This window comes from Podarcis vaucheri (assembly GCF_965113315.1).
Source record: "Podarcis vaucheri genome assembly, chromosome: 7".
In the NCBI taxonomy this organism is placed as follows: Eukaryota; Metazoa; Chordata; class Lepidosauria; order Squamata; family Lacertidae; genus Podarcis; species Podarcis vaucheri.
The window spans coordinates 75444263-75468678 of record NC_138765.1 but is presented as its reverse complement, the minus strand read 5'-3'; the positions used below and the strand labels follow the sequence as shown (position 1 = coordinate 75468678).

The following is a 24416-nucleotide window of genomic DNA, read 5'->3' as shown; positions in this document are numbered from 1 at the left end:
TTTGCAATGGCTGGATCACTCACCTCTGGGGATTGTGAAATAACTCCGGGGCGTCGGATCCCAGCATTTGGCCACTGTTAGGCTGATAGGGCTGGAGAAAAAAATATAGAAAACAGAACACTCAAAGGAATGACCTTATTACGTTCCGTCAATGGCTGCCTATCAGGCTTCCCACCAGCCACATGATTCTGGGCTCCTAATCTCACCACCCCTCCGCCCTTTGATTCTACGCTGAGCTCTTCACTCAATAAAGCTCAAGTTCTAGAGTCCATCCCAGACAACACCACTTCAAACTCACAGGGGTGGGAAGGAGAGAGACCTTATTTTGATTGCCCCGCCACGTTAAAACTCAACAACAAAAAGCGACGACACCTCACGGCATGTAGTAAACTAGTGCGCCAAGGAGAAAACTAGTCCTCTCTGTGCCTTGAGATACCAGTTTTCTACATGCAGGAAGTTTTAAAAAGAATAACTTGGAGGTTATCTGATACATCAGTGTTCCCCAACCTTGGGCCTCCAGCTGTTTTTGGACTACAACTCCCATAATCCCTAGCTAGCAAGACCAGTGGTCAGGGATGATGGGAACTAGTCCAAAAACAGCTGGAGGCCCAAGGTTGGGGAACACTGTGATACATCATGTCCTCACATCTCCTCCCTCCATGCAGCCCAGTGTGGGACAAACCCCAAAGCACTCACTGTGAGTCTCAGGGTCTGGGTTTTGAGGACTCAGCAGTCTTATTTACACAGCCCCCCGAATACACGACAACATTGTCTCTTCATAACCCCGAGCCTGAACCCAGGCTGATTTCGGGAGTCAAATCAAATGAAATCATTTATTATACAGTCTCAGACCAGATAAAACACAGCACACAAAGGATGAAAAGTATGAGCATTAAAACACACGCTTGTTTAAAATACAATATAAGACAAAGGACAGATTTGGGGAGGTTGCTCTCTGCACTGGCTTCAGTCAATGAGCTGTAGCAAGTTTTACTCAGAGTATACCCACTGAAATTACTGCTGACTCCGTTAATGGGTTTACTCTGAGTAGGACCACCACTGGATACAAGACATCAACTGCAGGAGTAACACAAACACACAGCGCCCTGGCTTTGCTACGATCACTCACCCCGGCTTGGAGACGATTTCCCGCAAGACCCGCACTGCGTCATCGTTGCTCATGTTCTCGAAGTTGACCTCGTTCACCTGGAGTGCAACAGGTGAGGAATCTGTTATCGCCAGGGGTTTCCCCTCCAAATCGTAAGAAGATGAAGAGGAGACTTGCTTTGGGTCAGATCAAAGGCCAAGCATTCCGTTCTCAATGCAGCCAATCAGAAGCAGAGGCAGATTATGGGCTGGTTTTCCCACACTGGGCGCCAAGCCAAAAGGGCACTGCAGGGGGTGCCCCAACAATGACAAGCAATGGAAGGCAAGAGGCTTGGGTGGGGGGAATTTCAGTGCTGCACTGGGTGCCGCTGAAATTCTTAAGTGCCAAAATCTGCCACTGTCAGAAGCCCAGGAGGAGGACATGAGCACAACGGCTGCCTCCCAGCTGAACACTGGACTGAACGCTCATAGCCGAGAGCCCTGCTCCAAGGGACTACATCAGGTGTGCGGATCCTGTGGTCCTCCAGATGTAGCTGGACTCCCATCAACCCCAGCAAGCATGACCAATGGTCTGGGATGATGGGAGTTGTAGTTCAACATCTGGAAGGCCGTAGGTTCCCCACACCTGGCATACAAGAATGGCTCAGTCCTCAATGTGGCCCTCTAGACCTGTCTACCTGGCCCTCGGCAATCTCGTCAGGCCACACCACCTCCCCAGCCCTGCTTAGCATCCTCCTGAGGTGTTTTTGCCTGGATGGAATGCGTCCTTCAACTCGGATGATGCCTCTTGCTTGACAAGGTGGAGGACAGAGAGGCGTGTGTGTGGAAACCAACCTGCTGTACAAAGATTAAATTTTAACTTCATTACCCCGCCCACTTTTGCCTCTGGCCCCACCCACCAGTGAGAGCATCTCCACCCCCATCAGGATGCTGGATCTGCTGGGCCTTCACCCCGATTTAGAGGCCAAGCTCTCCTTAGGAGCCTATGCTTGTGCCAACCTGTAAGAGCATGTCCCCCGGTTCAATCCTTCCGTCAGCCGCCACAGCGCCGCCTTTCATGATGGAGCCTATGTAGATGCCACCATCTCCTCGGTCATTGCTCTGGCCCACGATGCTGATTCCTAGGAAGTTGTATTTTTCTGGAAAGTAGAGAGGAGGAAGAGTGTGCAAATGTGCAATTGGAGGAGGGTCACAGGTGGCCTTCTAAATATACCCCCCTTGTCCCCTGCTGGAGGGGTCTAGGGCTCTCCCCCCCCCCGCACAGGACTTGGCCATTCAGATGGTGAAGGGAGAGAAGCAAGGTTAGCTGAGGCATGGAACTAGCAATTTTGAAAGGCAAGTCACCATGGTCTTAAGACCAGGGTAGCCAGCACGGTTGTCAGACTCCCAATGCCCACTATAACAATTGTGTTTTGAAATATATCCCCTAATTGCAACTTTTTATGTCTTTGTTTTGTTCATGTACAAAAAAAACACCCAAGCAGCCAGTCATGCAGAGACACAGCCAGGAGCCTCCTTTCTGGATATTTCTGGATGAATTTCTGCACATCCAAGAAAGGTAAGCCGCTGGGACTCCTGGTTAGTGATTCAGCTTTTTCCAGACCTGAGTACCAAAGTGGTTTCAGCGCAAGGAGTAGCAGGCAGAGCGAGGCGGCACGCGCAACGGTCTGAACAAAAACAGCAGGAAAAGAAAAGACAGCAACGGAAAACACAAAAACCTCGTCGGCACGGGTCCCGGAGCGAATAAAAAACCGCTCAGCTGGCAAGGGGAAAGAGGGCGGTCCCTGGGCGCGCCTGGCCGTAAGTAGGCTAGGCCACGCCTCCCCAGCCCGCCGATTGGCAGGCCGGGTCGCAGGCACGCCTGGGGATTCCCTGGATCTCGCGGGGGCAAAAGGCCAGCCCCCGCGTGTGTGGGAGGGGGTAACCCGCAACCCCCTCTCCTCCCAAGCTCGGAAATGGCTTTGTCAGACTCCCAATGCCCACTATAACAATTGTGTTTTGAAATATATCCCCTAATTGCAACTTTTTATGTCTTTGTTTTGTTCATGTACAAAAAAACCACCCAAGCAGCCAGTCATGCAGAGACACAGCCAGGAGCCTCCTTTCTGGATGTTGCTCCCAGTTCAGGGACAGGGAACTTCCATAAGTTGTTCCAACTCCCATCATCCCTGACCACTGGCCATGCTGGCTGGGGTTGATGGGAGTTGGAGCCCAACAAGATCTTGACGGCACCATGCCACTTCCCTTAGTTTCCAAGGTACGGAGTTACTGGTTATGCGCACCTAGCTTGCTTTGGTAGAGGCAAGATGGGTAAAGAGTCATTGCCATTGCCACAAATGTGCACATTTTGCGACTGCGTTTACAATTCCTTGTGAGCATGCCATGACATAACAGCAGCTCAGCCAATGGGGCTTACCCATGTTGAGGGTGACAGTGATGATGTTCAGGGACATGGTAGAGTCTGTGATGCTGCTGAAGGAAGACGACTGAAAAACAAAAAGAAGAAGCTGGCAATAATTTGCAGATTCTGCAGTTCAGAACGTGGTGATTGCAAGAGTTGGATGGGCAATGACATAGGAACAAAGCCAAGAAATGGTTCAAAGGCCAACTTCTGTGGCATCCTTATAAATAAGCCTACAACATGAGACTGCTAGCCCACACGTACCTATGTTAGCCTCGAAAACAGGAGGAAAAGAAGACATTTCTTTCATTGCCTGGGGATAGTTGTTACTCACCACAGGTGACCAGGCAACAGCTATTTACAGTTTTGTCTAAAGCAGGGACCTGCAGCTCTCTAGATATTTTTTGGACTACAATTCCCATCATCCTAGAACACCAGGCATGCTGGCTGGGGCTGATGGGAGTTGGAGCCCCACAGGTCCTGTCCCCCCCCCCTTACGCTCTTAACGAAGGCCGCAAACTCCAAACCACAAAGGCTTACCCGGTCGATCTGTCGCATCTTCTGTTTCCGGCGACGGCGTTTGTGTTTCCGGATGAGACGGGACGAAGTGCTTTGTTCTGTGGAGCTACTCAACCTGGGAGGGGTAGAAAGAGGGCCAAAAAAAGAAATCAAGAGAAAATTCAGAACACATGTTGACAGGTTGCAAAATTTGCTTTCTTTTGCCCTCAGAGTTGAGCCTGCTGCCGGTGAAAACACACTGTGTTGTATCCAACTCAGAATGAATGGCTAAAACTTTATTTGCGTTAGACATCGGCCATAGCAACAAAAGAGCATTGTGATATACACAGAACAAAATAAAAAGTCGATTATAATAAAACACAGTTTAGGATCCTGAATCAGCAGTCAAACAGTGGACCTTATACTGATTGCCCCAGCTAAAAAACCTTGCAACCTTTGCTGTCATCTGCCAGGAGAAAAGACACCATGGCAGTGATTGGACGACCTGGAATGGACAATAAAAGAGGGGTGATAATCTTGTTCCTCAGGTCTTTGTAAAGAGTGCACGCCAGGAGGGCATGCGCCACTGATTCAGTGCTGCCATCTCTGCAGGGACATAAGCATTTTTTGTGTGGAATCTGTTGGAATCGTCCCTCAAGTACAGTGGTACCTCTGGTTACGTACTTAATTCGTTCTGGAGGTCCATTCTTAACCTGAAACTGTTCTTAACCCGCAGTACCACTTTAGCTAATGGGGCCTAGTGCTGCTGCTGCGCCGCCGGAGCACAATTTCTGTTCTCACCCTGAAGCAAAGTTCTTAATCTGAAGCACTATTTCTGGGTTAGCGGAGTCTGTAACCTGAAGCGTATGTAACCCAAGGTACCACTGTATAGCCGAGGGCTACACATTCAGTCTTGCGAGGGTAAAAGCACGTCTATATTTTGGAATTGCTAGGTTGTACAGATAGGGTGCTCTGCTCAGAATAAACCACAGAAATCAATGGGCTTAGGTTAGTCATGTCCACCCACTTAAGGCAGCCTTTCTCAACCTGTGGGTCCCCCCTTGTTGTTGAACTACAACTCCCATCACCCCTAGCTAGCAAGGCCAGAGCTCAGGGATGATGGAAGCTGTAGTCCAACAACATCTGGGGACCCACAGGTTGAGAACCGCTGACTTGAGGGATGGTGAAAAGCTGCTGAGAGCAGAATTGAAGGGACAAACAGACCTCGTCCCTGCCTCTGGTCTTCCTACACCAGCATATCCCATAGGAACATAGGAACATGCTTTACGTGGAACCAGACCATTGGTCCAGCTAGCTCAATATTGCCTAAACACTGGCAGCCACTTCTTCGGACTTCAGACAGCTGCTACCTGGAGATGAACCCAGGACCTTATGCATGCAAAGCAGGTGCTCTACCACTGAGCTATGCTCTTTCCCCTAAGCAAAGCAATGGGGAAGATGCTTTGAAAGGCCACTAGGGAAGTCTATCTTAAGGGGAGACCCTTAGGGCAGACTAGGAAGGTGCAGTTGGTCCTTAAAGAGACTCTACTGAGAAGCCGTCACCTGCTGTCTAGTGGCTCACCACAAGGGGGAGCCGCAGGGTGATGCAGCCGTTCTCGACTCCCGAAGTTTCCAAAACAATCTCGTTTCTCAAAAAGACGGGAAGGAAAGCGGAATGGAAACAATGTGCTGTTTAAATTAGGCATCCCACAAACAATGATCTCACTCAATACGTTTATCTCACAGGGGAAGAGCTCAGGGATTGTCAGCGCTATTGCACAGACCGCATTAACTGTGGTTCACTCAAGCAACCCAAATAGGAAAGGGCAGTTCTGTTATTTGGTTGCAAACCCGGGTTTGCCACTGACTGGACCAAGCCAAGCTAAGCCAGACTGTGGGAACCTGTAATCTGTTGCAATTGATGGAGGAGAAATTCAAACTCATTTGCTATTGACGAGAAACTCTGCCTCACAAACCAATATGCAAACCAAAACATGGCTATTCTCTGAAAAGTCACACTTCTTTGATTTTTACGATGCAGTTGTCCAACGGAGCAATATGTTTATAAATGCATGTATTAGGGGAGAAGTGCATAAAAATGCATTGATTCAATAAAGATACTACAAAAATCCACTATATTAGGGGAAACTAATAACAAAAATGTGTACATGACTCAAAATTGCGCGCATATATATATATATATATATAGTGAAATTTGCACTAAAATGCTCGTTTAAAAAAAAGTCATTGTGAAAATGTAAGTCACAAATTGCTGTGGAAATGTCGAGAACTGCAAAAATGAGTAACTTAAGAGAACCAATGTAGGGAAAGAAGTTTTAAACCTGCGAACCCTCCTGGCACTGCATTCCCAGATATGAATAATTCCTTCTTCCCCCCGCCCCCCCAGAAAGCCTGCGAATTGATTAATAGCTACTTTTTGCCAAGGGAGCGCAGTGTTTGGTAGGAATTGACAGATTTCTCCATTCATCATGAAAAGGAAAGGTCTGTGGCTCGGCTGCCGAGCATCCCCTTTGCACCCAGAAGGTTCCCTAGCAGGTGTAGCATTTGATGCAACTCTACATCTATCCAGAAAAGAAAAGAAAAAAACAGAGTACTCACTCTCTGGCTGCATGCATGGCATACATTTAAAGCACACCGCTAAGAATCCTGTGAACCGTAGTTTGTTAAGGATGCTGGGAATTGCAGCTCTGTGAGGGGTAAGCGACAGTTCCTGGGATTCGAGGGGGGTGCTTCAACTGTACGCAGACGCATATTTCTCAAAGAAGAAAGAAGACTAGAGTACTCACGCACAGGTGGGGCATGAGGAATGTGCCCCCTCTCTTAACACAATTTCCAGGCCTCCTTTCTCAGCCCCACAATGCCCCCTCCTGCCCCCCCCCCCGCACAAGTTGCTGGTGCCCGACTTGAGAACACAAGTGCACTTGTGCCGGTGTGTCCTTTCGCAATGCCAGACAAAAAGCTTTGTTATTCTGTCCTCTTGCTGTTGGTGCAGAATAATCCATCCCCTTCCACATCTCAGAAGCTGCTGCCGCCGCCGCCCCCCTTCCCCAAGCTCCCCCACCGACGGAATGTCTCATCCGCTTATGAACATCATCTTTGTAATATTAAACAACATACCTTGGCACGTTCCACCCTGACGCACTGGATGGCCAGCCAGCCAGTCACTCGCTTGTGCCAAGACTCCCTCCCTCAGCTCAGAAAGGGAAAAGGGGGAAAGGGGCCCTCCATAGCAGCCTCTGCAGCCATTCGTTGTATTTTATTTATTCTTCTACGGGGAAGGATAAAAATCTGGAGCGGGGGCGGGGAAAGGGGTGTTATGAAAATGTACACTGGGGCTGGATCTAGTTGGATCCAGCATGCGACGCTCCAGTAACCCACTTTGGGCTGCTCTTAATCCAATCCCAGCATGGATCGTCCACCGCTACAGAAATATTCAACTTATTTTTTTAAAAAATGGGAGAGGAAAGTGGTGGGGGTTAAAGGTGCCGTGTTCCTTAGAGAAGCCTAAAAGGGTGGTGGGGGAGAAGAAAATGGATCAGAAAGAACCATCTCATTGGGCAAGCGGAGGGTGGGTGTTCTTTAGGAAGTTGGTGGCAGAGCACCCTCCTTCCCACGTGGAGAAAAACCCTGCCATCCCAATCTCTTGCCACCTTGAGAACAGTCCAAGTTTGGCTTTTTAAAAAATAAAAAAGGACAGGTGTGGAAGGCATCACGAAGCCTTAGTGGCACAGGAGGGACATAAATTATTATTTCTTTGGTATTTAATGCCTCCTAGGCTTATTAATGGGATGCAGGTGGCGCTGTGGGTTAAACCACAGAGCCTAGGACTTGCCGATTAGAAGGTCGGCAGTTCGAATCCCTGCGACGGGGTGAGCTCCCGTTGCTCGGTCCCTGCTTCTGCCAACCTAGCAGTTCAAAAGCACGTCAAAGTGCAAGTAGATAAACAGGTACCGCTCCGGCAGGAAGGTAAATGGTGTTTCCGTGCGCTGCTCTGGTTCACCAGAAGCGGCTTAGTCATGCTGGCCACATGACCCAGAAGCTGTACACTGGCTCTCTCGGCCAATAAAGCGAGATGAGCGCTGCAACCCCAGAGTCGGCCACGACTGGACCTAATGGTCAGGGGTCCCTTTACCTTTACCTAGACTTAATAATAATAAAAAGGTAAAGGACCCCTGGACGGTTAAGTCCAGTCAAAGGCGACTATGGGGTTGCAGTGCTCAGCTCGCTTTCAGGCCGAGGGAGCCGGCGTTTGTCCACAGACAGCTTTCCAGGTCATGTGGCCAGCAGGACTAAACCGCTTATGGCACAACTGAACACCGTGACAGAAACCAGAGCGCACGGAAACGCCATTTACCTTTCTGCCACAGCAGTACCTATTTATCTACTCACGCCGGTATGTTTTTGAACTGCTAGGTTGGCAGGAGCTGGAACAGAGCAATGGGAGCTCACCCCATCGCGGGGATTCGAAATGCTGACCTTCTGATCAGCAAGCCCAAGAGGCTCAGTGGTTTAGATCACAGCGCCACCCACCTAGGCTTAATAAGGTAACTGTCGGAAGTGGAAAGCCTTGTATACGGTGGGGTTGCCAGATGTGTGCATAACCACTGAAGGCAGTTTATTGCAGGGTATAACTTGGATTAAAGTCTTGCCATTTGTTTGTTCCATTTGACAGATGACAACAACCGTTATGACAAAGTCCTTCATGATGAATCTCTTAAGGGAAATAAGGAAGCTGCCTTATGCTGAGCCAGACCATTGTTCCATCTCAGCTCAGTGTTGTCCACGGGGTCTCTCCCTACCTGCAGAGGCAGGGACTGAACAATTGCTGAATTATGGACCTTCCCTTGAGGCACAGCAGCAAAGGAAGGTGCCTAAATTCCAAGCCAGGTCAAGCTCAGTATTGTCTACACTGACTGGCAGCAGCTCCCAGGGCTTCAGGCAGAGGGCAACCCTGAGCAATGGTGGACCCTTGGCAGACTCGCTACGAGGCATCTTCCTGCACTCCTTGCCTCGCGCACTGGCCCATTACCTGCTCGTGTTTTCGTCATTGTCGGAGTCGATGAAGCTGCTGGACTCCAACTCGCTGCTCATCATGGTGGAAGAGCTGTCGTAGCCCGGCGGGTGCTCCCGGTGTCGGTCCAGCTTTGGGTGCCCATTGATGCGGGAGACTGCAGGGGAAGGAAGGCAACATTACATTGAGAAGGGCTCTGGACAAGGAGACTCAGGTTCCAATCCACGGTCAGATGCAAAACTTGCTAAGCGACCTTGAACCCATCAGTATTTCTCAGCCTAAACAGCCACGCAGGGCTATTGTGAGACTAAAGGGGGAGGAGACCAATGTATTCGACCCTGAGCTCATGGCTGAAAGGGTGGAGTGTAAATGCGGCTATTATTCATCACTAAGAGCACTGTTGTTGTTATATTTACAGTGGTACCTCGAGTTAAGTACTAAATTCGTTCTGGAGGTCTGTTCTTAACCTGAAATTGTTCTTAACCTGAAGCACCACTTTAGCTAATGGGGCATCCTGCTGCCGCCACACCACCGGAGCACAATTTCTGTTCTCATCCTGAAGCAAAGTTCTTAACCTGAAGCATTATTTCTGGGTTAGCAGAGTCTGTAACCTGAAACGTATGTAACCTGAAGCGTATGTAACCCGAGGTACCACTGTATAGTAATATAAGTTATATGATGTATTCATTATCAATCACTCCATGATGTTTAATGGGAAGCGATTCCTAAATGGAACAAAAAAATGATTGCACCACAACACTGAGAGAGGCCTGGAAGAATCACACAAGTTAGGGATTCAACTACTTCCGTTGTTTTTTTAAAAAAGAGAATTCTTTACAGCAAATGCTATTCCCTAGCATTCAGTCACACCCCTAGTGTATCCGTCTTCAGCCTTTTCAGACTAGTATCCATCTTTCATCCAAATGTGCACAAGGACCCATTTGTTAATTTTTTCACCAGCTGTGCATAGTGGTTGTGGGTTGCGCTATCCTTGCGTTTACTGGCATGTTGCAGAAGATACCAGCAAAAACAAACACATGCCAGTACAGAGGGGTGCAGATTCAAGAACACAACTGGAGGTTTTTTCAAGACCAGAAGCTTCGCCTCGTGTGTGTGTGTGTGTGTGTGTGTGTGTGTGTGAGAGAGAGAGAGAGAGAGAGAGAGAGAGAGAGAGAGAGAATTGAGTAAGGATTAGCACCTAGCAGGAGAAAATTCTTTCCAGATTACTTCGTCATGTTCAATAAAGAGCAAACATGTTTGGGCACCTCCAAATATCTTCTGCTGACCCGGCTTCCCCTTGTCAGACTTGACTGCCAAATTCTGAACTGAAAACCTATGGGCATGGGAAGGAAGGTGACACACACACACACACACACACACACACACACACACCCCTCGGTGGAAAAGAGTAGCAAGTCCCAGGTGTCTGATATAGACCCTGAGCACAGATTCCTCATTCATTGCCAGGTCAATGATTGATCCCCCAAAGTAAACACCCCCCCATCCACTCCCACCTATTATGAAGAACTAATGGCCCACATCAGATGTTTATGTGAACTGGTTCTGAGAGATGGAGGGGAGAGGGAAATTCACACAGACAACTCTGAAAACAAGGGCGGAAGAAGAGACCCCACCCAAAAAAAGTTCACTCCCCACACCCATCAACTTGGGAAGAAATATTCTTCTGCCGCATCTCTGATATTGCTTTAGGCCAGTGAAGGGAGATGACAAGCCCTGGGGACCAAATCTGGCCCACCAGCTCTGTCTGGCTATTGAGAACCCTCCCCAGGCTGTGACCCATAGATCCCAAAGTGTGCTCCACAATAACTCTGCTCTGCTTTTTTAGCTTGAACTAGAATGCGTCGTTGAGCTGTGATACAGTAGTGCCTCGCAAGACGAAATTAATCTGTTCCGCGAGTCTCTTCGTCTTGCGGTTTTTTCGTCTTGCGAAGCACGGCTATTAGCGGCTTAGAGGCTATTAACGGCTTAGCGACTATTAACGGCTTAGCGGCTTTAAGAAAAAGGAAACAAACTTGCAAGAACTCGCAAGACGTTTCGTCTTGCGAAGCAAGCCCATAGGGAAATTCGTCTTGCGAAGCGACTCAAAAAACGGAAAACCCTTTCGTCTAGCGAGTTTTTCGTCTTGCGAGGCATTCGTCTTGCGGGGCACCACTGTATACTTCTCATTTGCCTGGATGGTGTAAAAGCATAACTTTTGCAGAGCTGGAATGTAGTCTGCTATACAGTGTTGATCTGCCACCGTTGGGCCCCGCCCCACCACTGGTATGCGGCCCCCGAAAATTTGTCCATGAGGAAACGTGGCCCTCGGAGCTGAAAAGGGTTCCCCACCCCAAGGAAAGAGAGAGAGAGAGAGAGAGAGAGATTAGGCAAACTTTCTCAAGAACGTTTCAGGCCCAAATATTACTTGCTAAAAATTGGAAAACACAAGAACTACCAACAGCGGAAGATGAGGGACTTTTGGGAGCTAGCTGACCTGACTGGAAGAATCCGTGACCAGAAAGAAGGAGATCCAAGAGGACTGGAGGAAATTTAAGGACTATTTGAATAAATATTGTAACATAAAAAATTAGAAATTACTTGAAAGAAAACAAATAGGCCTAGGATTAAATTAAGTTATAATTAATTAAATGGGATTTAGAATGTTAAGAAAAGTGAGTAAGATGGACTATAACTGGAAATTGTTTTAGTTTAATAATGATATTGGAAAGCTGTTACTTTTAGCTACAAGGAAACTCAGAAGGGAGGGGCTTGAGGAAGTCAACTAAGATGCTGAAAAGGTTCGATTTGTGAATAATTGTTTGTTGTTATTGTTTATCTGTTTATTGTTCTTTTTTTCCTGTTTTTGTGTACCACTCTGCGTTGTGGTTTTTGTTATCATTGTGGAAAATCTAATAAAAATTTATTTAAAAAAACACACAAGAACGTTTCAGGCGTGTGTTTCTTCAAGCCAAATGTTCTCAGCGCAGCACTGGGGGGAAGCAGGACTGTGTAAGCAGAAGATGGCGAGGCTCTGCAGGAAGGGAGGGATTCCTCCAGGGAGCAGCTAGCAAACTTCCCTTGCGTGATCCCCTTGCCCACTCGATCACTTCAATCTGATGAACTGATACCGTTACAGATGCTATATGAAATCTGTTCTGCGCTGGTAAGAAATCAACCTTGCAGTGTGACAGCACTTAACCCTTTGAAACTCCCTGCCTATTGACATCAGTGCCTCCGGTATACTCTTTTCGGCACCTGCTTAAAACATTTTTGGTTGAGCCAGCCCAGCCACGTGTGCAGAAGCTGGCATTTGCTTTAACCTGGTTTTAGCTTATAATAGATTTAAATTGCACTGAGATGTTTTTTTAAAAAAATACCTGATATCTGCTTTTATATATACAGTGGTACCCTGGGTTACATACGCTTCAGGTTACATACTGTCAGGGGTTCAGGAGCAGAGGCAAGGGCAAGGGAGGAAACAGAGAGCGAGGGGGAGGAGGCAGAGGAAAAGATGAGTGATGACGACGACCCGAGATCTCCGAGTCTTTCCAGTGAATCAGAAGATTCACAGAAAGGAGCACCAGTGGCCAGGGCAAGGGGGGAGCCTAGGGGGACACCCCAGGGAGATAGAGCCAGAGGGGACTCAGAGGAGAGCAGTTGGAAATCGGGACCAGCGTCACCGCCAGAGAGCAGGGAAGAGGAAGAGAGCCAGGGATCAAGCGCTGGCAGCTCACAACAGGGGGGAGGGCATGAGTCAGGAGTGGCCACACCTCCATCGGGGAGCGAAGAAACGGTCAGACGGAAAGTGGAAGGTTGGGCGCGCGCGCCAAGTTCAAATGCACAGGGAAGTGACGCAGTAGGCAGCCCTGAAAGAGAGCCAGGTCCTAAAGCCCGGCGCAAGGAGACAGGAGAGTCCGGGGGGTCGGCGTCAGAAGAATCCAGGAAGGAAGAGACCCCGGGGGGCAGAGGGACCCAGAGGAGAACAGTCAGGCGGAAAAGGTGGAGCAGGGCTAGGATATTAAGTTGGTGCGCAAGGGGCGGAGACTCAGACGGGACTTCGCCGATCTAGCCATTAGACGTAGAGTTGCACGCAGCAGCTTGAGAGTGGAAACTGTAACTCAATAAAGACTTTTACTTAATGATCGCTGGCTAGCGTGATCCTCTGTGAGCTAGGATCTGGAAGCAGCTCTGACACATACGCTCCAGGTTACACACTCTGCTAACCCAGAAATAGTGCTTCAGGTTAAGAACTTTGCTTCAGGATAAGAACAGAAATTGGGCTCCGGCAGCGCGGCGGCAGCAGGAGGCCCCATTAGCTAAAGTGGTGCTTCAGGTTAAGAACAGTTTCAGGTTAAGAACGGACCTCCGGAACGAATTAAGTACTTAACCTGAGGTACCACTGTAAACTGCTTGGTGGTTTTATTTACAATCAAGCTGTATATAAATTTAGGTTTAAAAAAAACAACGTAAAAGTGGCCCTGATAGGCCAACATTCTGTTTCCCCGCATTGACCAAGCAGTTGTTTCTAGGAAGTCTGAAGGCAGATCCTGAAGGAAACTTCGTGCCCACGTTCTTGCTCCCCGGCTGCTGTTATTATTCAGTGGTAGACTGCCTCTGAACTTGGAGGCTCAATTCAGCCCTCATGGCTAACAGACAACAGCAAGACATCCCACAGGATTATCCCCTTTCAAAGCCATCTGTCGCCACGTCTTGTGGGAGCAAGTTCCATGCATCAGTCATGCGCTGCATCACTAGAAAGTACTTCCTTTTTTCTGCCATAGGGGAGCTGCCTTGTACAGGGTCCACCTAGCTAAGTACAGTGGTACCTCGGGATAAGTACTTAATTCGTTTTGGAGGTCCATTCTTAACCTGAAACCAGAGCACAATTTCTGTTCTCATCCTGAAGCAAAGTTCTTAACCCAAGGTACTATTTCTGGGTTAGCGGAGTCTGTAACCTGAAGCGTATGTAACCTGAGGTATCACTGTACTGTCTACACCAGGGGTCAGCAACCTTTTTCAGCCGTGGGCCAGTCCACCGTCCCTCAGACCATGTGGTGGGCCGGACTATATTATGAAAAAATAAAGGTAAAGGTACCCCTGCCCGTACGGGCCACTCGTGTCCGACTCCAGGGTTGCGTGCTCATCTCGCTCTAGAGGCTGTGAGCCGGTGCCGTCCGAAGACACTTCCGGGTCACGTGGCCAGCGTGATGAAGCTGCAGCTGGCGAGCCAGCACCAGCGCAGCACACGGAAACGCCGTTTACCTTCCCGCCAGAGTGGTACCTATTTATCTACTTGCACTTAAGAGTGCTTTCAAACTGCTAGGTGGGCAGGAGCTAGGACCGAACGACAGGAGCTCACCCCGCCGCGGGGATTCGAACCGCTGACCATACGATCGGCAAGTCCTAGGCACTGAGGTTTTACCCACAGCGCCAACCTCGTCCCTTAGGTATGAAAAAATAATAATGAACAAATTCCTATGCCCCACAAATAACCCAAGAGATGCATTTTAAATAAAAGCACACATTCTACGCATGCAAAAACACCAGGCAGACCCCACAAATAACCCAGAGATGCATTTTAAATAAAAGGACACCTTCTACTCATGTAAAAACACGCTGATTCCCGGACCGACCGCTGGCCAGATTGAGAAGATGATTGGGCTGCATCCGGCCCCCGGGCCTTAGTTTGCCTACTACTGGGTCTGCACTGATTGGCTGCAGCTCCCCAGGGTTTTCAAGGCAAGGAGTCTCTCCCAGCCCTACTTGAAGATGCTATTGGTGACCTTCTGCATGCAAAGCAGCTGTTGTAGCACTGAGCTACAGCCTTTCCCTTAAGATATAGGAATGTACGCTGAGTCAGACCACTGGGTCTATCTAAGCTAAGTATTGTCTGGCTCTCCAGGGTTTCAGACAAGGAGCCTTCCCCAGTCCTACCAGGAAATGCCAGGGATTGAACACTGAACTGCCTGCATTTAAAACAGATGCTCCAGCACTGACCTGTAGTCTTCCTTATCCTGAATCTCCTGCCAATTCCATTTCATAGACTGGGTTAGAATTAAAGAGTATTATTTTTTAAAAAAAATCATTGCACTGTAGCTAGAGAGCTCTTTGGACTTAACCGTCATCTGGAAAGGGGAAGGGATGTGAGTGTGTGCGCAGCTGATTTTTGCAAGCCAAGGTTGCAGCAGTCGCATCAATGCATCAATGGAAACTCCTTTTGGAAGACAGAACCACATGCAAGTGGTTGGCACCTGCCCCCCCCCCCCGGAAGCAGTTCTTAACAAGCCCGATACCTACAGTGATGTACAGGAGGCGGAGCTTCTGGGTAGCATTTGATTGGCCTCAGAAGGCGACACCCCCAGGGGGGAGAGTGTTTCCTGCTGCTGGCGGGTCTCAGAGGGGAGCATGGACGCAGCTGTGGCACCACACAGGGTCCATCCTGCTGCGGCCGACCACGGCCCAAACATTCCCAAAACGCAGAAGTCACCATCTCGGGCAGAGGGAGCACCAGCTGTTGCCAGCTTGCGGCGTGCACCACTCGATGCAAAAAGCCCAGCAAATCCGCAGCGACCACAACACGTTGAGGTGTCAACCTCTCAGCTCATAGCCGGTGTACGTTTAAGGAAGAGAAGCCAAACGCTCTGAACAAAGCTATCCCAGGTGTATTTGGGAGGAGGAGGAGGAGACCACGTAAAGATCTTCAGCGACCCCGCTGAAGCATTAAGCAAAACTCCACACCAAAGAGACTCAGAGACTGCGCAAAGCACGCTTAGAGAGATCAGGAAGCCTCTTTGCTCCTGGAGAGAATCCCAAGAAGATATTTCGCGCAGGGAACAAAGTCTACCGCCAAGCGCCGGATCTTCCCCGAAGCTGCAGAAAATAAAACACGAATAAAACACTTTGCAGCCACAAATAAAGGGGGGTCGTTATGAAAGGGGTCACTTTCATTTTTGTAATTATTCCCAGCAACCCCCCCAAATCCTTTTAAAGACTGGGATCCTGGGATGCACAGGATAAAGGCTCTTCATCCCTAAGCCATTTCAAATTTGCATGATTATTTACAACTAACTGTGCTGGATTATAGTGATAGGAGGCATGGGGCAGTGGTGTGCTGGTGGAGAGATATTATTGAAATGTGTGCATTTTTAAAAATTGCCGTATGAAGGCCCAAAAAGTTGTATGAGATTAGATTTTCAGACCATCATTAAGGAACAAGGCAGTGGCTGGCAGGACATATATACTCAGATGGGGCTGGGATGTGGCTCCCCTCATGTCTGAAAGGGGATGGATGAATCTGTCATTTCGGTTTTCTCCCTCTTTCTAATTTTCCCCAAGCTTTTAAGTTCAATTCTCAACATTCAACGCCCTCAGTTTGTACATTTTAAAAAAGAGTCTTTCCAAAAACCCACCAGCATATTTTCCCTAATAACATGCAAGTTTATAAGCGCTTTCCCCTAATATATAGGTGTTTCCAAAGCAATTTCCTCCAAAGTAACAGATTTCTGTGTGTACGGTTCTCACAAACGAATGCATTTCTGTTCACACTTTGCCTTAATAGACACACTTCTGTATACAAAACTTGGGTCTTAAGAACCAGATTGCAAAATTCGGAGAAGTGTGAATTTTGAAGGGCTGCCGCTTTTCGGTTTGCAGACCACTTCAGACAGTACAAATGCTCACATTTGCAGGCAAACCAAATTGAATTCTGCCCCAATTTCTATCAGCCTGATCTTTTCTTGTGGGCATAGGGGGTTGATGGGAGAGGCAGTCCAGCAATATCCTGGAGGGTGCCTGCCACAATGGGTATCTCTGCAGTAGGGGATTCCCAGCCTTAAGGCGGCTAGAAAAAGCACCGCCACATCTGTGGAAATTGCTGGCAGCTGCATGTGCCACCATCCAGCTTGCGCCTTCAGTCACTTGCGTGCGAACGCCGCCTCCCTTTCGGGCAGTATTGCATTTCAGCTTCCCTGAGTTGTGCTAAGCCACTGCCGCGATCCCCTTTAGCAGACGAAGGGAGGCAGGATTTATTTGGCTCCTTGGGAATAACAAAATGGTTGCCCAAAGTGTAAAAAAAAAAATTAAAAAGCCCTTTGCAGGGCAGCTTAATCCTCAAGCCCCGGTTCAAACCAAAGCACTTGGATTTTGGATTTCAGGAAACATAAGCTTCTGTGGGATTAGACAAGAGTTAAAACCGAGTATTTCAGCTTTCAAGGATCTCGTTTGTTTGTAAGAGCGACAAAGGGGGAAAAGCAGGAGGGGAAATTGCCCCCGAGGCTTCTCATCCCTCCCAAATTGCAGCTTCCAGACAAACAACCTGAAGCACCTCCGTCCACACAGCAAAATTGTACCTGTTCATCCGGAATGGAGGACAACTTTCGCCTGCTGAGATGCCTCGAATGTCTCTTTGAACCAGCCCCCGGCCCAGGCTCCCTGTGCTAGGAGATACCTTAAGACACCCCAGCCGGCATATGCAGATTTGCCTCTGGCAAGCCACGTCCCCCTCTCGGCGTTAGGCCAATGAGGAGGGAGCTATGCAAAACTGTCTCCCAATGGTCACGTTCCCTACCATTTCCTGGCTCGCCAGAGTTCGTCACAGGCCACCGCAGGTCCGAGGCGGGGGAAGAAATTTGGTCGGTTGTTTTCATGAGAGCCTACCTAATTCACACACACACACACACACACGTAAAGCACACACGCCAAACCGAAGCGTGCGCACAAAACTCTCCTTCACGATCTGCAAGTCTCTGGAATTCGCGGCGCAGTTCGCCGACCGGAAAAACATGGGGGAGGAATCACACGGGGGGGGGGTGTCTGTCCATGAAAACAGCAAAGAAAAATGCATTCCGTTAGGCAAAATAGCTTCAACAAAATGGATAAATTTTGGTGAGGTTTTTTATTTAAAAAAAGAACATAAGGAATTGTGAGGAATTGTTTTTTTAAAAAAATAACTAAATTGTAAAATGATGCAGAAATGTGGCCAAAAGAACTTAAGGTTGGAAGAGTGAGAAGCTGAGGGGAACCAGAAGTGACAAGTTTCACCTGTCCCCACCACAGAGCCAAGCAAACGCTGCACAAAGAACTAGCTTGTTATGTGATCGGTTGCCTTCTGCAGTGAGACTGTGGGCAACGCATGGCCTTCATACAAAGCAAGGCTAATAAAAGATGTCCGAATGCAAAACCACACAGGATTATAAGCAAGCGGAAATAGGCACAGCAAGCAAAATATCAGCACTGCCACAATCGTGTATAAATGTAGGCTACAGTAGATGACTTGCCATCAAACTGAGAAGAAATGAAGAACAGGGAGGAGTAGCAGAGAATGTTCACGATGCCCCAGGGGTCAGCAGTGGGGCTACATTTTGGGATGTGAGGCTTCTTGGCAGGTGCCCCACAATTCCAGCTTCTAACACTGAACCACTGTGCACCCACTAACTCTTGTGCTGCGCAGGAGGTTGGACTAAATGGTTTCTGAGGTTCCCTTCCAGCTCTGTGATGCTACAAGTGAAAATACTGTTCCATGCATCCATCAAAGTGGGCTTTGGCTCATGAAATATAATGCTATAAAAAAAATGTCCTGGTCTTTATAAGGAGCCACAAGACCCTTTCATTGCAGCAGACCAACAAAGTAGCTGGTGCTTTTCTTTTCTTTTTTAATGTACACTTCCAAAAGGTAATGTGTGAACAGGACGAGCGAATGCTTGGGAACGTGCAGAACCATGCAAGAGTTAGGACAACTTGTAGGTCCCCATCAAGTTCAGGCCTTGGGATGCCAGAAGGCATTGTTTTCTGTTCCGCTCTGTATTTTTCGCACACAGCATTGTTTTTCTATTCCACTGAAAAATGGATCCGAACCCCAATGTCTAAAACTCCTGGTAGAGGACAAGGATGTAGAGATCACGCTAAGCGTGGCCAAATTCTGTGCGACTGCCATAAAACTTAGGGAACAAGCTGTACTACCAAAATGATTAAGGATTTAAATGATATAGTTTTAGGTTATATTTTAGTGATCAAGATTTAATGTATATTGTTAACTGCTGTTAAATCTGAATTATCTCTGCTAAACCCAATTGCAATTCAATTTATTCCCATTGTGTTTTATGATTTTTCTGATCTTGTAAGTGAGTCGGAACTGGTCTGTGACCGTAATAATAAATTCAAATATTCCACTGAAAAATTTCCACTGTGAAATTTTGTAACTCATGTAATCTACCTAAGTTGTGTCCTCTTTATACGTTATTCCGCCCTTTTCATCTCAATGCAAAGGAAACACAATGCAAATGACGGAGGGAAACGTATTGATTACCGTATTTTTTGCTCTATAAGACTCACTTTTCCCCTCCTAAAAAGTAAGGGGAAGTGTGTGTGTGTCTTATGGAGCGAATGCAGGCTGCACAGCGATCACAGAAGCCAGAACAGCAAGAGGGATTGCTGCTTTCGCTGCGCAGCGATCCCTCTTGCTGTTCTGGCTTCTGAGATTCAGAATATTTTTTTTTCTTGTTTTCGTCCTCCAAAAACTAGGTGCGTCTTGTGGTCTGGTGCGTCTTTGCGTCTTATAGAGCGAAAAATACGGTACATATCGCAGATGGGAAGCAGCAGCAGCAGCAAATTCCACTCACATTCATCCATTCCAGACAGGCGGCAAATAGGAGCGCATCGGCGATTTCCTCTCCAGTTTTTTGTCGTAGTCTTCCGACAACCCCCTACAAACCTGGGCTTGCCACCTCACAGCTAATGAAAAGGATCCACAGTCTACTTGCCGTGACTATTCGCAGGGCCCATGAGGGAGTCAACCGTGGAGCCTGGCATTTGGTTTCTGGGCACTTTGAGGAAAACGTGACCGTGTGTGTCAATTGCTCAAGAGGGCTGCAACAGAAGGGGTTTGGCTGGGGGTGGATTATGAAGGGAGATGAAAATAGCTAAGAGCAGGGAGATTGGCTGGGCCACGTTAACAGCTTAGGAGGATATGGAGGGCAGCTGGGGAGGTCTGGAATTGGTGTCCTTTAGAGTAGACGAACGGGTGAGAGGACAAGGGGAAGAGACGGCTTTGCAGTCTTCTGGTTAGGCTACACTGGAAGGGTGAAGAGCAAGGAGGAGATGAAGTGGGCAACTCCAAGTTTTGGGGGGTCACCAGATAAGGCGCCAGAGAGAGAGAACAGGTTATGCCTGCCTTTGCTCTGCCCACTGCCAGGGCAAGCAGACAGAACACCTGCTTTGCATGCAGAAGGTCCTGGCTTCAGTTCCCAGCATCTCCAGGTAAGGCTGGGAATGTCCCATATCTAAAAACCCTGGAAAGCCGCTGCCAGTCAGTGCAGACAACACTGAGCTAGGCGGGCGATAGGCAGCTTCCAATGCTCATTTGTCTCAAGGGCTGCATTTCACTGGTTAGGGCACTCGCTTTGCATGCAGAAGGTGCTCAACTCAAGGACCTCCAGGTAGGGCTGGGAGAGACCCCTGTCTGAAACCCTGGGGAGCCGCTGCCAGTCAGTGTAGACCACACTGAGCTAGGTGGGTGGGCTGGTTAGACTTGGTACAAGGCAGGTTCCTGGGCTTCTCATCAGCTGCAGCCTGTCCTGTGGCCCCCCAGCAGATAACCCCCAATGAAATGTGGTCCTCGTGTTAAAAAAAAAGTTGCTCACTGTTGCCATAAGCCTTTGCTCACACCCCAGCAACTGCCACCACTGCTGCCCACTAGCATGCCCACAGGAATTAGGATGGAGGGGAGCCAGGATCCAGAAGGCAGACAGGAAGGGAAACTCAATGGCTGGGGAAGCAATTCAGATCAGGCCACTCTCCTGATTCAAACTGCCCATCTCATCCTCACAAATGTCCCTGAAAGCCAGGTTGGGGTGAGAGGTGGCGACTGGCCTCAAGCCACTCGCGATGAGCTTAGAATCATAGAGTTGTAGGGTTGAGAGGGATTCTCCCAAAGGTTGTCTAGTCCAGCCCCCTGCAATGCAGGAATCGCAGCTCAAAGAATTCCCAAAAGATGGGCATCCAGTCTCGGTTTAAAACAGTCATAGGCAAACTCGGCCCTCCAGATGTTTTGGGACTACAACTCCCATCATCCCTAGCTGACAGGACCAGTGGTCAGGGATGATGGGAGTTGTAGTCCCAAAACATCTGCAGGGCTGAGTTTGCCTATGCCTGGTTTAAAAACCTCTGATGGAGGACCCTCTACCACCTTTTGAGCCTGAGAGCAAAAAGAGGGTTTGGGCCTGGGCCTTGAACCACTCCACTCCACAAGCTCCTGTAGCAGTGGCTTGAAACACTGTTCCTTCCGAACGAGCAAATTCTGTGATGGGAGGAATCACAACCAGCCTTTCTTCTTGGCCCCTTTGGCCTTCTTTGCTGCCCCTTCATTTTGTGAAGACAAGAGATGTCTCCATCACATTTCCCACCCTCCAAAGCAAGACAGGCGATCATTCCGCCTCCGGGGCGTCCACTTCTCCCGTACCAATTGCGGACTTCAGTCAGATTTCCCCGATAATGACCAAGGCTTTCCTCGGCCGCCTGACCTTCATCACCTCACACTTCAGCATCAGAGAATGGAAAAGGCCGCCAGGGCTCTCAGAGAAAAGGGCCTTCCGATCCGCCGTGACAATTAAGGCAAGGCATTTCTCTCCTGGGGCCGAACCGCAGCCTCTGTCGCTTTTATCGGAAGAAGCAGGGGCAGCCCGAGGGGGTCAAGGAAATGCTTCTGAGTGCGAATCCTGCAGGACCTCGGAAAGGCCAGGGCAGAGAGAAATCAAGGAAGGCGTTTCTGTTCTGAACTGACAATCCGAGTTAATTAAGATGCCAAACACAGCCCCAGCCATTTGGCAAGTGACGCCTAATTAGGAAGGACAGCCTAATGCTCCGGCTTTATAGAGGAATGAAGGCAGAGGTGTCCACAAGTCAGAGGGGAGCTGCTAGCAGCATGCTGGGCAAGGTGGAACTCGGATCTGATGCGACAAGCGCTTTGATAAGTCATGGCGGGCAACTCCATCAGCCAAGGTATCCCAATGGAACCTCCATACTTAGAGGAAGTATACCTGTGAATAACAGGTGCTACCCAATACTCAAAAGTACAGAAGAGCCCTGGCTGGGTCAGAACAGAGGCCTACTGTTCCAGCAGCCCAACCAGGTGCCCCTGGAAAGCCCACAAGTTGGAAGAAAGGCCAATGTCCCTCTCCCACCAATGCTCACCAGCAAAACTGGTTTCTCAAGAGGCATCCTGGAGTTGGAACATAGCCACCGAGAGACTTTTCCGCCATGATCTTGCTTGGAGGTCCCCAAAATGGAGCGAGCGAGTGAGTGAGTCTGTGTTTAGCATCAGGGCATTGATGTACTCAATGGGACGTGGGTGGCACTGTGGGTTAAACCCCCGCGACAGGGTGAGCTCCCATTGCTCGGTCCCTGCTCCTGCCAACTTATAGGTTCGAAAGAACGTCAAAGCGCAAGTAGATAAATAGGTACCGCTCCAACAGGAAGGTAAACGGCGTTTCCGTGTGCTGCTCTGGTTCGCCAGAAGCAGCTTAGTCATGCTGGCCACATGACCCGGAAGCTGTATACCGGCTCCCTCGGCCAATAAAGCAAGATGAGCACCGCAACCCCAGAGTCGGCCACGACTGGACCTAATGGTCAGGGGTCCTTTGCCTTTTATTGATGTAATAATAGAGCATTACTCCACTTTCCCAGTCCCAGAGAGGGCTGGGACTGTCCCCTGCCTGGAACCCTGGAGAGCTGCTGCCAGTCAGTGTCCCCTGCCTGGAACCCTGGAGAGCTGCTGCCAGTCAGTGTAGGCAATACTGAGATAAACGAACCGATGGCCTGACTCTGTAGAAGGCAGCTCCCTAGGTTCCCACGGAACGGGCCATTCTGCCAGCATCCAATCAATTACGTTAGCACTTGACACTTGGAAGGGGTGGAAACAATGAACAACACACCACACAGCAGAGACTCTAAAACTTTCTGAGCACGGACGGACGGGGAGAACCCCTCCTCTTTATTACCTCCCTAACTGAGTCCCTCTTTTCTTGCTCATCCTTAGCAAACGGAAGTGGTGGTAGTGGTAAAAGAAAAAGAAATCTTTCTCCTAGCAAGGAAGGGGTCCCAAGAATAGACCTCCCATGCTCCTAATTAAGCCCCCTCCCCCTTTTTAACAGGACCTGGTCAATTTTTCCAACCAGTAACCATCCATGTTGTTTCAGGAGGAGGCGGGACATACACACCCTTCATTTTCTCTGTGGGACAAAAGGTGTCTCTCGTTTGCATTGTCAAAAAAAGCAGACAGGGCTACAGACAGAATATCTACTAATTAAATTGAAAAGGGGAAATACATGGGGTTCCCACAAGGGCATACACTTCCCCCAATCGCTCCCCCCTCCATCTGCCTGCCCACCCCAGCTCCGTGTAATTATTTCTCTGTTGTCCAACCTCCCACCTGCTCTGTTTTGGAAACCGCTTTGCAAAAGGCCAACTTCCCTCCAAGCCGGGGGGGAGGACAAAATAAATCTTTTGTTAGCAGTCGTTGGGAACCTTGCTTTGCAGGTGAAGCCGCAGAAGGTCAACGCAAATGTGTGTATTTCAGAGGACGGCACACGCACAACAGGGAAGGGGGTTGAGAATGCAACGGATCACAGCCACAGGAATCCTTTCACTAGTTCCACTGATCAAATTGTAGAATTGTACAGCTGGAAAGGACTCCGAGGGTCATCCAGTCCCAACCCCCTTCAAGGCAGGAATCGCAGCTGAAGAATCCCTGGCAGATGGCCGTCCAATCTCTGCTTAAAGGAAGGAGAGTCCACCACCTTCTGAGGGAGTCTGTTCCACTGCTGAATAGCTCTTACTGTCCTGACAGAGCGACAGGCAGAATATCTGCTACTTAAACTGGAAAGGGAATAAAAGGTGCATGGGCAGAGTTCTTAATGCACTGTGATGGGAATTAGACACAGGGCATGCTTCCCACAATCACCGCTCTCTGCCCCGGAATGCCGGTGTGGCGTAGTGGTTAGAGTGCCGGACGAGGACCAGGGTTCATTGAGCCATGAAAGGAGGTGCAACTTTGGGCCAGTCACTGCCTCTCGGCCTAACCCACCACACAGGGTTGTTGTGAAGATAAAATGAGGAGGGGGTAGAACTGTGCATGCCACACCCTGAACTCCCTGGAGAAGAGGGGGGGGGAATAAATGTAAGAAAGGAAGTACGTAAAGGTAAAGCAAAATGGAAGCTTCTGGGCAGACATGGGCAGACAGACATCTGGGCAGACAGACATCTTGGCAGACAGATCAGGGCTTGCAAATCTTTGGGCACATAGTTGCATCTGCAGACCAATGGAATTGTTGTGGGCACCACATATACACTGCAACTCTCCCCCCCCCCAATAGCACAACTGAACTT

General features: G+C 48.9%; 1 protein-coding gene and 1 long non-coding RNA gene across 5 annotated transcripts in view; one reads left to right on the top strand and one right to left on the bottom strand.

The window, feature by feature from the left end:
* The window catches only part of LOC309536539, a 253860-nt gene that overhangs the window by 55052 nt on the left and 174392 nt on the right, over positions 1-24416 (top strand). Inside the window, exon 2 of the long non-coding RNA XR_014221595.1 lies at positions 10923-11212. This is a non-coding gene — a long non-coding RNA (uncharacterized lncRNA). The remainder of the gene's footprint in view (positions 1-10922; positions 11213-24416) is intronic.
* The window catches only part of DVL1 (dishevelled segment polarity protein 1), a 129712-nt gene that overhangs the window by 58462 nt on the left and 46834 nt on the right, over positions 1-24416 (bottom strand). For all 4 annotated transcript variants that reach the window (XR_014221495.1, XM_082230033.1, XM_082230034.1 and 1 more), the window contains exons 5-10: positions 9057-9195; positions 4049-4142; positions 3524-3593; positions 2107-2246; positions 1130-1206; positions 24-91 (exon numbers count right to left, since the gene is read on the bottom strand). Coding sequence is in view for 3 of the 4 variants with exons in the window: in XM_082230033.1 (XP_082086159.1) it covers positions 24-91; positions 1130-1206; positions 2107-2246; positions 3524-3593; positions 4049-4142; positions 9057-9195 (588 nt within the window). In the remaining variant the exon portion in view is untranslated. The remainder of the gene's footprint in view (positions 1-23; positions 92-1129; positions 1207-2106; positions 2247-3523; positions 3594-4048; positions 4143-9056; positions 9196-24416) is intronic.